Raw genomic sequence first — 14,234 nt, forward strand, 5'->3', positions numbered from 1 at the left:
TTTGATGGGCCTATTTCCAGTGGCAACCGGCTGAAGTTAAAACTGTACACGTTTGCTCCGCCTTCAGGGACTGCCGGGCCCTTCAGTGCAATGCAACCAATCCTGTGTGCTGCCCTGGGCCAAGCAGCTGAACTGCTGCTAGTGGGAAGATACAGTCCCCATCAGAGGAGGCCCCCACCTGCATGTGGCGCTGCAGCAGGTCTAGGGATGGAAGCTAGGCGCCTGGGAGACACTGCTCACATCTGTCGGAGCTTGTTCTTTGTGTTCCTCTAATAGCTCCTCCATGCCTCGCAAATTAACTCCTACAAGGAGGATTTCAGCAAAACAAACTCTGCTACCAGCAAGAAAAAATTGTGAAACTAAACCAAGATCCATCTCAGCCTGTCAGTAGAGGCTTGGCCATCATCTCAAAGCCAAGAGGACCAGACTGCCTGGGCGTCTTTCATAGTCCATTTTGGCTATTGACCTCTAGGCATTCTCTTCCCTCAGCGCCTGCCCTGAGTCTTGCCAAAGTGAAACGTAGCCCACGCGGTTACAAACCCATTTCCATGAGTGGTCTTCGGTGACCCATAAACCCTTCCCGACCATCGGTGGTAGGTCTTGCCCTTCACCCTGAACTGCCAATGCCAGGGCCCACCATGGACAGGAGCTGCTCCAGGGCTGGAGTAGGCCCGGTCCACGGTGGGCCTGGGCGTCCCTCCGGCAAGGGCTGCTCCGGCATGCCTCTGCCTGTGGCAGGAGGGGCCACTCCAGCCCCCTGCTTGCCCCCCCTTTAACCAGTTAACCTGTTTACCAATACAGGCAGTCCCCGGGTTACGTACAAGATAGGGACTGTAGGTTTGTTCTTAAGTTGAATTTGTATGTAAGTCGGAACTGGTACATATTGTAGGGGAAACTCTAGCCAAACATTTCTCCAGAGCTCAGTTTTATTCTCCCACACCTCACTTCCCTCAGTCCTTTATTCTCAAGCTGAGGTGTCTGCTGAGAAAAGCCGCTCCGCGTCTCCCTGGTCTGCTGGGGGGAAGCAGCTAGTGCGGGGTTGCCTCACCCCGTTTGTAAGTAGGGATCCGATGTAAGTCGGATCCATGTAACCCGGGAACTGCCTGTATATTTAACCGGTTAAACAGGGTTTTGCATCCCTAGTCTATTTTATATGGACTCATTGGAGATTAGGGTAGGAAGGAACCTCAGGAGGTAAGTAATAGAGTCCCAACTGCTGCTCAAAGCAGGACCAGCCCCAACTAAATCTTCCCAGGCAAAGCTTTGTCAGGCTGGGCTTTAAAAACCTCCAAAACAACACCATGATGTATGAAACATTTTAATAGTTTAAACAAACTAGAGATCCATCCAGAGCAAAGCTTCTCTAACATTCAATCGCAATCCTAGATCCCGACACACCCACTCCTTGGAGAAGTTCAGCTCCAGACCCCTTCCCATCTTTGGGAGGCACATGGGTGTTAGTCCATTGCCATTCTGACATGTTAAGGGTAGAGAAATCCTGGATCCCCACAACAAAGTAAAAATAATCTAAAATTCACACTACATTCTAAGGCTTTTTGTGTACCAATAGACTAGAAGAATCAAATATTTACATTCAAAAAATGCCGCCTCCCATGAAGACAAGCCTTAAGGAGAACTGAAGTCAGCCATTATTCAAGATCCATAGTGCCGGAGACAAGATGGCACAAAACTCCCTCACTTTGGATTTTGAGAACATAAAGGAACCCTCCAAATGGCTTGTGGGGGACCAGAGCGGACAAGGGCGTTCCTCTCCCCCAGAAGGGAGCAGCAGAGGAAAGATGCTCTGACACCGGTTCATTACACGATTCTCTAATGTTTTTTTAGCAGTTACAACGTCCCTTTCCGTTGGCAAAACACTTGGGCTACGTCTAGACTGGCATGATTTTCCGCAAATGCTTTTAACGGAAAACTTTTCCATTAAAAGCATTTGCGGAAAAGAGCGTCTAGATTGGCACGGATACTTTGCCGCAAAAGCACTTTTTGCAGAAAAGCATCCATGGCCAATCTAGATGTGCTTTTCCACAAAAAAGCCCCAATCGCCATTTTCGCGATCGGGGCTTTTTTGTGGAAAACAAATCTTGAGCTGTCTACACTGGCCCTTTTGCGCAAAAGGACTTTTGCCCGAACGGGAGCAGCATAGCATTTCCGCAAGAAGTACTGATTTCAGACAGTAGGAAGTCAGTGTTCTTGCAGAAATTCAAGCAGCCAGTGTTATCAGCTGGCAAGTTTTTCCGCAAAAGCAATTGCTTTTGCGGAAAAACTTGCCAGTCTAGACGCAGCCTTGATGCACAGTGAGCTGCCATAAGAGCAGGCAGCTGAGCCAGAGAAGTCCCTTGGGAGCTGCAGGGACTCGGTACTGCTCAGGATCAGCTCCTTGCTTACGTAAAAGGGGCAGAAAACACACAGATTAAATTACTTTCAATACCAAGAGAAGGAGCATGTGGGTGTCGCACTCAGGAGTCACTAGTGTGGTGTCCTCACAGGTCTCCTGCTTCTCCAGTGATGGTCACCATTTTGCTGCATGTGTCCCTGCATTTGCTCCGGTTGGCTGTGTTGCCCATGCACAAATAGTCAACACAGCAGGCTCTGAGAGCGCCACCAAATCAGAAAGGCTCAAAGGCATTGGCTGGGTCTATTGTAGACGGGGGACGTCCTAGCTTCCCCAGACCAAAGGGCTGACACTTAGGCTAACACACATATGCCCATTACAATCGACCAACTCCGTCAGTACTAGGGATGAAACCTTGCCCACCCCAGGCCAGCCCTTTGGGGCTCACTTTTACACACAGGTACAAACAAGTTACACATTACTCCTGACTTCCCACGTTGCCACCCTTTGATGTTACCTAGATCCCCCATTATGTTGTACGCAGGGGTTGATCACTGTCTAGCATGCTGCCAATTTAGCCCGTCCTGCTCCTGGGACAGTTTGTTCCTGTACTCTGTAGGGGGTGTGTGTACCAAGGTGTTCCTCCGCAAAATGGTCTCTCATGACCCCTTTGGAATGAGCTCATGGCCTGTGCCTGGAGCCTCTTAGGCAGGCGTGTTTGTTTCTGTGATATTAGTCCTGTTCTTGCCAATGTCTGCGAGCAGGGCCTGCCTCTCGCTCACAGTTTCACTCTGCTTTATATTAGCAAAGGCTTGACCATTGCTGGCCAGGCCTCACATCCAGCCTGTGATACCTGGGCTGATGTTTCAGGCCCTCATCTTACTGCATCCCTCCGCTTTTTGTTCTGGCTGGGGAGGCTGTTTACTCAGTCCTAGAAAAGCACACTGCATGGCCGGAAGGGACCCAGGGGGCTGAACACTGTGGCGATGTCTAGACTGGCACGATTTTCCGCAAATGCTTTTAACGGAAAAGTTTTCCATTAAAAGCATTTGCGGAACAGAGCGTCTAGATTGGCACGGACGCGTCTCCGTAAAAGCACTTTTGCGCAAAAGCATCCGTGGCCAATCTAGACGCGCTTTTGCGCAAAAAAGCCCCGATCGCGAAAATGGCGATTGGGGCTTTTTTGTGCAAAACAAATCTGAGCTGTCTACACTGGCCCACGGATGGTCCTGGACCACAGATCCCAGGAACAGGGAGCTCTGGCGACGGGGCAAGGGCGGGGGGAAGGGGCGGAGACTCAGCTGGGATCCCTTGTGGAGGGGAGGGGGGCAGCGTGGTGGGGTGCTCCAGCCCCAGAGGCCAGGGAGCTCCAGCTCAGCCACGCTGGAGCGCTGGTAGCAGCAACCACAGAGCTCTGACCCCAGCCATGGAGCCAGGTGGTTGCAGAGTTCTGTGGCCAGGGCTGGACCTCCACAGCTGCCTGGCTCTGCTGCTGGGGCGGGGGCCGGAGCTTCCCAGCCGCTGGAGTCGGGGGGGGGGGTCGGAGCTCTATGGCCATGGAACTCCAGCCCCAGAGCTCCAGTCCTGACGGCAGCTGGAGAGCCCCGGGGCGCTGGGGCAGCGGTGGAGCAGGCTGGAGCCCTAGCCCAGTGGCCAGAGAGGTCCAGCCTGTATTAGGATATTTATATTGACCATCTGTATTATAATGGCTAGCAGGGTGAGTGTCTCAGGACACTGACCTAGGCCTAGTGAGCATGTGTCCCGCAGGAGCGTGTCTATGAGCAGCAATCTGGAGCAGTGACATTGCAAATGAGGCCCTTTCTATATGAATGGCTTGCAATTAGTTACTGTCCATTCCCGTTCTAGGCTGCCCTCACTGCTGGGCGTCACCCCCGGGAATTTTGCGGGACAGGACACAGGAATGGCTTGCGTCTCTGCTCCCTTGGTGCAGTGCTACATGGACCTGCACTGGTGGGGGCACCCGAGGGAACTTTTAGGGGGTCAATGTATTGACAAGGCTTCCTGCTTTCCGAGCTCGCCTACAAATCCATCTCTATCCACTCCTCCGCCTCCTCGTTTCTAAGACACGCCTCCCCTCTCCTGACAGGGCCCAGTCGTCGCTGGCGCTTGTCTTATGTACTGGGAAGGGCAGGCCACCTGTCCGTCTCTGTGCCAGGAAAAGTGACTATAAAAGGTAGGGATGTATGGGAGTGGTCGACTACTCGCTGCCCCCCCTTGCTTCCTGTGTCAAAAGCCGGTTCCCCCCAGCACCGGCTCCGTGGTGCGGGGAGGGAGGTGGGGAGCACAGAAGGCAGAGCCGCAGCAGGGGTAGCTCCCGGGGCCGGCGTGAGCCAGCACTAAGCAGTCCTGGGTCATGCCAGCTCTGGGACGCTGCAGCTCTGCATTTCAAGGGTAGTAAGAGACTGCTTAGTCCCAGCTCCTGCCACCCCTGGGAGCTACCCCTGCTGCGGCTCTGCAGCTTAAATGGCTCGATTCCTACTACATTTAAACAGCAGAGCCGCAGTGGGGGTAGCAAGCCCCCTCCCATCGACTAATCGAGTAGTCAATGGAAATTCCATCTCTTCTTGATTAGCTGATAAACTGCAATTTAGCATCTCTAATAAAGGGCTCTGAGCAGAAAAAAGGTTTGTTTTGTTCCCTGGTTTGCGCCCTCGCGGCAAGTAAAGACAAGCTGGACTTGTTTTCTCTGCCTGAGGAATATGAGGAATATTAAGACTGGCCACAACTGGCTTTGCATGGAGACACGCTGAGGAGCGCAGCTGAGCAAGTCACCGGTCTCAGCCCTTAGATTTCTGGGCCACAGGATGCATATTTAGCAAAGAGGGGCTTGCTCCCAGGTCTGAGTTGAGGCCTTTGAAAGGCAGGGCCTGCATTTCTAATGCAGAAAAGGAGCAGACACAGAAAACATTTTAAAAACATTTACACATGCACCTTTCCAGGCTCTGTGTGTGCATCATCAAACCCCAACGAGCACAAACTCCCAGCCTCTCCCTTTGCGGCCCACTTAACAAGAGCAGGCTTCCAAGCACTCCCTCACCCCTGCACCCCAGGTTGTTAGAGTGGCATTCCCTCCAACAGCTGGAGCTGAGAGTGGGGAATTTCCCCTCCACAGCGTTCACTGTCCCTTGCAGTTCAGTTTGCACTTCACTTTGCTGGTCATGTAAGCGGCAGTGAGGAGGCAGCAGGCTCCCGTGAAGAGGCACATGGCAGAGAAATTGTGAGTGTGGTCACCGTGCAGGCTGGTGTAGATTTCCCGCCTTGACTCATAGTCCAGCACCACCGCCTGGACCTGGGCCAGGGTGCAGAGCACCAGGAACACGTGGAAGATCTGGTGCCCCTGCCCAAAGAGGTGACATTTTCCGGGAAACCATTTCTCCGGATAAGGGTAAGAGAAGAAGAAGGCGCTGATCAGGAAAAAGAGCACCTGGCACTTGTGATATAACAGGGCTGGATCCCCCTGCTCAGAGGGCTGAGCAGTGTACAGCCGGTGAATTACTGGGCTAATATCTAGCGCATATGCCAGACCCAAGGGCACTTCCTGACACAGGCGGCTCAGATGGCGAGGAACCTGGTGATATCGATATTTAGCATAACAGGAACCTGCACAGGATAACCAAGCCAGTAAAACAGCCCCAGGCATGTAAAAACCCATGATCCTGGAGTGCCAGTCTGGCTCAATGGTATAGTAGTAATGCACCAAGGCGCTGCTGTACTGGTAAATGGCGACGCCCACATAGTCCATGAAAAAGAAGCTATAGTGCCAGAACTCGGACTTGGCCTGCAGGAGGTGAGCCAGGGTGCTGAAGGTGAGGTAGGTGATAGAAGCCAGGACAATGATGAACAGGGGATGGGCATGAGGGTCGCTCACAAAATCCACCGTCTGGGAAAGCCGCCAGAATCGCAGCAGCAGGATCAGAGTAGCCACGAGGTGCGTCCAGACGTTGACCGCTTCGTTGTGCTGCTGGAAAAGCGTCAGGAAGTAATACGTCCAGGTGCGGTTGAGGGGCCTGTAGCCAGCGTGAATGTAGGGCTTCCAGAAGACCCTCGGCACCTCTGAGGTGCCCACAGTGCAGTGAGGAGAGGGGAAGGCACTGCCCAGAAGCCTGGGCACCTGCCAAAGCTGCTGCACATTAATGAAAAGGCGGTTAAGTTTTTCCGGGACAATGGTTGCCATGACAAGGAGACGGTACACTCAGCTGCTGCCAAGCGAGCAAACCTTCATGAAGAGAAGAAGGGAAAGTTTAGTTTGGGTGTAAAAGCAGCATTATTGGGGGCCAGCTTGTAGGGGTCATTTAGAAACAAATCTGATCAGCTCTGCACACCAGGGCTGACATGCTACTGACATTCACAATAAATGCAGAATTAAAAGCAGCCTGGGGTGAGGGAAGTGTGGGGGGGGGCTTGTCAGATTTCAAAACTATTGATTTACATTACAGCAGGGCCTCGAGGTCACAAGCAAGTTTGGCTCCTTTGGGTCAGGGGCTGGACCAGTGGTGGGCCCATGGGCCATGTACGCCTGCCGGGGCTCTGTGCGCAGCCCGCACGACAGTGCATTCTCCATTGCCCTCGCACAGGGTTGCCTGATTCTGCTGCTTCCACCCACACAGATTTTTTTCCTACCACTGTCACTAACGTGACGCACGTAAAGCCAGGGGAGGTGCAGGCGGCTTGCACACAGCACTGACGGCGAGAGCCAGGCACTCCCTCTGCAGTCAATCTCAGTGCTGCTGCCATTCAATCGGCACAGCCTGCACCTTCTAGGCGTGCAAGGGCAATGCGCAAAACTGCCCTGGCCTGGGAAACTGTCTTGGTTATGACAAGCCTGCGGCCCACGGAGATGAAGGAGGCCACGTGTGCGGCCCGCTCACTAGCCTGGGTTGCCCATTGCTGGGCTGGACAAACATACTGTTGCCGGCACAGCGTGCCCGAGGGAGGCAACAATACAATGAATCACAGAGCTTAAAAAGCAAAAATGGCAAGACACACAACAAGTGGGTGTGTGCGATGCAGATGGGCTATACTAGGGGGTGCACAATTCTTGGGCTGTGACCACAGCATTAGCTAGCAAGATGTGTGGCCCAAGCCTCACCATCCTGGACACACTTGTAGCTCAATTACTTACCAACCCAAATTCTCCCTACCAATGGGCTGGATCAGCTGCATTCACTTCCTGTCCTAAACGCCTGCATGGTGTTACTGTGAGCTGTAAACGGTGGGTGTGCGCCCGCTCAGCAGGGGCTGCATGTTAGAGATGGGACAAGTGGGTACAGTTTGTCAAGTGCTTGAAGCCTTAGCTCAGTGTTTCTTAAGCTGTGTTCCGCGGTACAGCGGTGTGCCGTAAGGCAGGCGGAGGTGTGCCAAACAGAATTCAAAATGGCTGCCCTTAAGGGGGCAGGTGACTTTTTTTTTTTTTTTTTTTGCTTTTTGTTCTAACTTTCCCATGACCCTTTTTTCTCAATAATTCCCTCCCTCCCCCCGAACTTTTTTTTTTCCCTCAACAAAAAAAAATCCTTGGTGTGCCTAATAAAAACAAATTATTGTTTGGTGTTCCTCGGTCTTAAAAAGTTTAAGAAACACTTGGCAGCTCTGAATTTTTCATGCGGCCTCATGGCCAAACACATTCGGTGGGAGCAAACTGTGACATATCTGCAAACAACTGTTTCAGAGGAGACAAAAACCAGACTCCTTGTCTCCTTTTCTACTGGCCTTGGAAGTGTATTAAGACGATCTTGTTCTAAGCAAGCACATTTAATAAAAACCTTGCCTACCCTAACTCTATTTGCTAACACCATATTTGAACAGCCCCAAGACTTGTTTGAACAGCATTAATCTTTCACTAGTGAGCTACTTACCACACAGCAGGAGCAAAGAAACAATAATGGCCTGGTAAAGTAGCTAGGAAAATACCAGTCTCATTTACATTCTGACTCAAGTACTCCTATGATCCTAAAGTCTATCAGTGTTGCACCTCTAGCAGTGTGCATCAGTGACAGAAGCTAAAACACACCCATGGCTGGATATCAGACTCATGGGCTGTGTCTAGACTGGCCAGTTTTTTCTGGAAAATCAGCCGCTTTTCCGGAAAAACTTGCCAGCTGTCTACACTGGCTGCTTGAATTTCCGCAAAAGCACTGACTTCCTACTGTAAGAAATCAGTGCTTCTTGCGGAAATACTATTCTGCTCCCGTTCAGGCAAAAGTCCCTTTTGCGCAAAAGGGCCAGTGTAGACAGTTCAGATTTGTTTTCCGCAAAAAAGCCCCGATCGCGAAAATGGCAATCGGGGCTTTTTTTGGGGAAAAGTGCATCTAGATTGGCACGGACACTTTTCTGCAAAAAGTGCTTTTGCGGAAAAGCGTCCGTGCCAATCTAGACGCTCTGTTCTGAAAATGCTTTTAACGGAAAACTTTTGCGCAAGAGGAAGCATAGTATTTGCGCAAGAACACTGACAATCTTACATTAGATCGTCAGTGTTCTTGCGCAAATTCAAGTGACCAGTGTAGACAGCTGGCAAGTTTTTTTGCAAAAGCGACTGCTTTTGCGGAAAAACTTGCCAGTCTAGACGCAGCCCTAGTGTATAACCTGTAAATGCCCTTTTCAAAGCACACATAAACATCTTATTTTAAATGTCATCCCCTCCATGGTTGCTTTTAACCCGGGACAGGCTCAGCAAAACTCAATTCATTTGCTGGCTTATCTTCCGTGTGCTCTGGACACCAGACAGGGCTCAGTGTCACTAACTGCCCTGGAGTCACCTCCCTTGACTTTTTAATCTTATTTCTCAAAATTCTGGAAAAATTTTGTCAGACCAGCAAAAATGACCCCACACAGAGCCAGGCTCGTCTCCCAGCGTCACCCCGCTACCGCCAGGATTCAGACTCACCAAGCGCAAGGGCCAAATTCTGCCCATGTAGCTCCCCTGGAGTCAATGGGCCTTTGCCCAGAACTGAGAGCCAACGCTAGCCCCCAGATACCCTGCTCCCATGATGTACCTTGTATTAGGGGCCTCCAAAGGGCTGGTTCTGAGACTTGCCCATAGGCTCTATAGGGGAAGGGTCGCCCCAGGAGTGCGCAGTCCCCGGGCTCCCCAGCAATCGCCTGGTACCCTGGGATCTGTAGGGATGAGGGTGCCCACACAGGGTATCCCTAGAGCTAAGTACTGGGGTCCCCTACACACTCCTACTGCGAAGGATGTGTCCCCTGCGGATCCCTGGGCTCCCAGACTCGGGGCTGGGCTCTAGAGGTGCCCGGCCCAAGGCAGTTCCTACGCTACTCCTGGCTCTCGGGGATCCCCAGTATCACGCGCTCCTGCCCCGACCCCCCTCCTGCCTCCCGATGCAGCCCCGCGCCCGCCCCGGCAGGTACCTGCAGACCGCGAATCCCCCGAGCCCGTCCGATGCTGCCGGCTCCGCCCCGGTCCAGTGAGCAGGAGAAGGGGCTACCCAGCCCGGCGGGGCCGCCTCCTCTCGGAGACCCGCCTCTGCAGCCCGGGGCCCGGCAGCTGCGCCATCTGGAGGCGATGGCGCGGCGCGGACGGGTGCGGGGGCAGAACCGGGCTGCGAGGCGCAGCTGAGGGTGCCAGGAGGGGGCTGCAGGGACCCCCTAGCCCGCAGCGCTCCCTTTCCCCGCTCGGGCGAACCGAGACTGGGCGTAAAGCTCGCAGCGATAGGCCCGGCCCTGCTAGAAAGCCGCGGGCTCACATCTGGCAGCCCCTGCCCAGGCGCAGCGCCATGAACGCGCGGTGCCCATTGCACTGACTGCGCAGCCGGCGCCTCTGGTCTCCAGCAGGCAGCTTCTAACGTCTGCGAGGGGCATTTGACCTTCCTGACCACACACTTCTCCCACCGCCAGCCCGGTTTGGAGCCTTCTGAAACCCTGGGGCGGCTCCCCCATTTCCCAGGCCAGCTAAGCGATCACCTACCGTGCCCAGCAGGGCCCTCTTCCAGTGGGGTGGCAAACTCCCCACTGGCTGGACATTGTCTTTCGAAGGCAATACATGTCCGGGCACACTCGGGTAACTTTCACAGCCAGGTGTGAGGAGCCGCCCACCTGCCTTGCGTAACTTTCCAAATGGCACAGCGCGAAAGCAGCCGGGCGCTGCCCTCGGGCTATTTTCCTGCACATTCCTGCTTTAAAACAAGGGGGCTACGAGATTTGGCGCACAAATGTCTGTAAAGAAACTTCAGGCGACACAGGAGCTGACAAAGGTTGTTCTGTTGTTTTGTCTTCAAATTCTTCAGGGCTTGGAGTGAGTTTTATCAAACAGAGGTCGGGATCAATGCAGCATCAGACTGCTGTAAATCTTTTGGTCTGAATTTATCCCCAATTGGCCTCTCAGCATGAACTCTCCCTATTGCAGACCATTTCAGGACCATACCCACAGGCTGTGTCTAAACTGGAAAAACTTGCCAGCTGTCTACACTGGCTGCTTGAATTTCCGCAAGAACACTGACGATCACATGTAAGAAATCAGTGCTTCTTGCGGAAATACTATGCTGCTCCCGTTCGGGCAAAAGTCCTTTTGCGCAAAAGGGCCAGTGTAGACAGCTCTGATTTGTTTTGCATAAAAAAGCCCCAATCGCAAAAATGGCGATTGGGGCTTTTTTGCGCAAAAGCGCGTCTAGATTGGCACGAACGCTTTTCCGCAAAAAGTGCTTTTGTGGAAAAGCGTCCGTGCCAATCTAGACGCTTTTCCGCAAATGCTTTAACGAAAAACTTTTCCGTTAAAAGCATTTGCAGAAAATCACGTCAGTCTAGACGTAGCCAAACAGTTTGTCATGGACATTATTTTTGTGGGACTACTGATATTTGTCAGTTTCTGCAAGATCAGGATATTAGAAGTCCCCAGTAGATCTGCTTACCAGTTAAAACCATTAATGAAATGCCAGACCATCATAGACTCAGGTATGGTCTGGAGGATGTGAAAAGTGACCCACAGAGAATCTTTAAAAATTGGGCTTGTGCATCCTTTCTGCTTTTGTATCTACTATATGTTTGAGAGAGTCTGTCTGTGCATGTCTAAGAACTCCTAGGTAAGAGCTAGCCCCCACCTCCCCAATTCACTATAGCTTCCTCTTGTCATAATTTAAGGCAAGGGTAGGGAACCTTTTCCTAGTAGATTTTATGCACTCCAGCCCTGCAGTGGGATAACAGGGGGGCTGGAGCACCAGCATGGGCTCCTCAATGCTGGGGGCAAGGACTGAGCCTCAGGGGCCAGATCCGGACAGGCCAGGGGCCACATCTGGCCTCTGAGCCTGAGGTTTCCCGCCCCGACTTAAAGCAAGGCCAGGGTATGGTTGTGCCAGGAAAATGGGATGTGCCTGGAATGGGATTGCTTCTCAGGAAACCAAACAGAAGAGAGCCAGAATCACCAGGCAGGTGAAAGGGGCTGGCTAGGGTGTGTCGCCCATCCTGTCCAGGACTGCCCCACTCCTAAGCCTCCCTTGAGGGGCGGGGCCTAAAGCTCCCCCCAGATTTCTGGCGGTTCCCCTTCATCACTGTCAAAGAGCAAGGGGAAAGTGCAGTTTGGTTGGGATGTGCAGGGGGCAGATGAGCTGTGCACTTTGCTCTCCCTCTCAAGACAGGAAGAGCAAGAAGCTGGTATGAAGAAGGGTGTATGTATTGGTCCTCCTTCCTTTCTGTTCCCTCCCCCATCCTCCTCTTTACCTCACAATCCTGACTTCACAAACACACCAACCCCCTGCCCTGAGCCTCTCACCCCCCAACCCTTACTCCTGCACCTACATCCCCACCCCCTGCCCTGAACCCACCCCTACCTAGACACTCACCAATCCCCTGCCTTAAGCCCCCCCACTTAAATTTCTTACAGGTACTGTTTTAACACAACTGCTCCCCCCCAACCTATGAAGGCTCAATACCACAGTACCTGTAAGAAATTTAAAAACTTAAAAAAAACAACGAATAGTCTAGCAGCATCTTAAAGACTAACAAAGCATGTAGATGGTATCATGAGCTTTTGTGGGCACAACCCATGAAAGTCCAGTCATCTGAAGTGGGTTGTGCCCACAAAAGCTCATGATTTCATCTACATGCTTTGTTAGTCTTTAAGGTGCTGCTAGTCTATTCGTTGTTTTTTAAGTTTTTTCAGTTACAGACTAATTCGGCTACCCCTCTGAAGCTTACGAAATTAAAGTTACTTTCACCCCTGGACTAGAACCAGAATATGAGCCAGAAAAATAGGATGAACCTGGAACAGGACTGCTTCTCAATAAACGTTACAGAAAACAGATACAATGCAGAAATTTGGAGTAGTGCTGTTTTAGCACAACTAAATCAATGCTTAAAGTTTTAAAACTCTTCCCAAACAGTTAAGAGCTAGGACCACCAAATTCAGTATGCTGATTCCCCTTATCATTGCTTTAAGTAATGTTAGGGTTTGGTTGTGCCATGAAAATGGAATGTGCCTGGATTGTGATTGCTTCTCATAACACCAAACAGAAGACAAAACCACCAAATTAAGTAGTCTTCAAAATTGACATAACTGAGCAAAAGCTGAAAGAGACTGAACCAAGATGACCTGGAAAAATAGGATGAACGTGCAATAGGATCACTTCTCAATTAACCTTACAGAAAGGAGATAAATAGAGACATCTGGAGTAATGCTCTTTTTTGGCACAGCTAAATCCATGTTTAAGGTATGAAACATAGAAGAAAGTTATTGCAAACCACGTTGACTATAGCCCTTTTTTGTTAAAACATTGCAAATGATAAGAGTTACGGAATGAATAAAAAATACACTCAATGAAATTCCCATTTAATTTTTTTTTTTTACCAAACAACAATTAAATGGAAACATTTTAACAATCCCTTTTTAAAGAAATCCAAAGTAAAGATTAATTTAATAAAAATAACACTATATTTAAAAAATGCAATGATTTAAAGTATGTACATTTTCCTTTCATTAAAAAAAAACAAAAAAAAACAAGCAATGCTGGGTAAATCTGCTAGTCATAAAATAAATGAATTGGAATATACCTATTTACATTTCAGTGTATAGAACATTATACACACATCATTGTACATTTTAAGTGTGTGCTGACTTTTCTAGCACTTTTTATGTAGCCTGTTGTAAAATTTGACATATCTTACATGAGTTGATGTACCACTGAAGATCAATGTGTACCATGTGCCCTTGGTTGAGAACCACTGTTTGGGAAATGACCAGAGATGATTCCTGCAATGTCTGCAAGTAGAGGATTTACCCACTGTTACTCAGCAAGGGCTAAGGGCAAGGAGTGGGATATGTATGTGCAGAAATCAGGGCAGGGGGCTCAGAGCAGGATATATGTACAGGAGTCAGGGCAGGGGGCTGGGAAATGGGGGGAAGCTCAGGGCAGAAATGCAGGGGGTACAGGAATTAGGGCAGGAGGATGGGTGTGTGGAGGGCTCAGGGCAAAGGACTGGTTGGGGGGGAGGGAGGGTCCCCACCAAGGTGGCCAGGCAACAGCTCCCGGGGCTGGCTGGGATGGCAGGGACTAAGCTATCCAATTCAATGCCCCTCAGAACCAGGACTGGTTAGAACAGCAGGGACTATGCTGACCAGCGTGCCACCCCCAGAGGTGGGGCAGTGGGAGCTACACTGCCTGGGCAGCAGTTCCCAGGGCCTGCCAAGCGCTACGCTGGCTGGCCAGTAGATCCCCAAGGCTGGCTGGGTCAGCACTGGCTCAGCATTGGCTCCCCAGGGCTGGCCAGGTACAATGGCTGGCAACAGCCAGAGCCCTGTCCCCAGCCGGCCACTCTGCTCCTGGTGCCACTGCCTCCCAGTGATTGACAGCATGACTGTTGCTGCTCAAAAACCCCTGCCTTTACATTTGATTTGAAACAACTGAATTCCAGGCACATATGA

General features: G+C 51.2%; 1 protein-coding gene across 3 annotated transcripts; it reads right to left on the bottom strand.

The window, feature by feature from the left end:
* Nucleotides 1–1,300: 1,300 nt before the first annotated feature.
* Nucleotides 1,301–10,814, bottom strand: PAQR7 (progestin and adipoQ receptor family member 7). 3 transcript variants are annotated; one of them, XM_006120378.4, is made up of 2 exons: nt 10,290–10,814; nt 1,301–6,587 (listed from the first exon to the last, which is right to left on the bottom strand). In XM_006120378.4, the coding sequence occupies exon 2, from the start codon at nt 6,543–6,545 to the stop codon at nt 5,487–5,489; it is 1,059 nt and encodes a 352-aa protein (XP_006120440.1). In that variant the 5' UTR covers nt 6,546–6,587; nt 10,290–10,814; the 3' UTR covers nt 1,301–5,486. The 3 variants fall into 3 exon arrangements, with proteins under 3 accessions (XP_006120440.1, XP_075765290.1, XP_075765292.1); XM_075909175.1 differs by lacking the exon at nt 10,290–10,814 and adding an exon at nt 9,734–10,256; XM_075909177.1 differs by lacking the exon at nt 10,290–10,814 and adding an exon at nt 7,494–8,627.
* Nucleotides 10,815–14,234: the final 3,420 nt, after the last annotated feature.

The sequence above is a fragment of the Pelodiscus sinensis genome, chromosome 25, assembly GCF_049634645.1.
Source record: "Pelodiscus sinensis isolate JC-2024 chromosome 25, ASM4963464v1, whole genome shotgun sequence".
NCBI lineage: Eukaryota > Metazoa > Chordata > Testudines > Trionychidae > Pelodiscus > Pelodiscus sinensis.

Excerpts from the sequence above, each read along its gene's own strand:
- PAQR7 (XM_006120378.4), bottom strand. The coding sequence starts at position 6,545 with ATGGCAACCATTGTCCCGGAAAAACTTAACCGCCTTTTCATTAATGTG.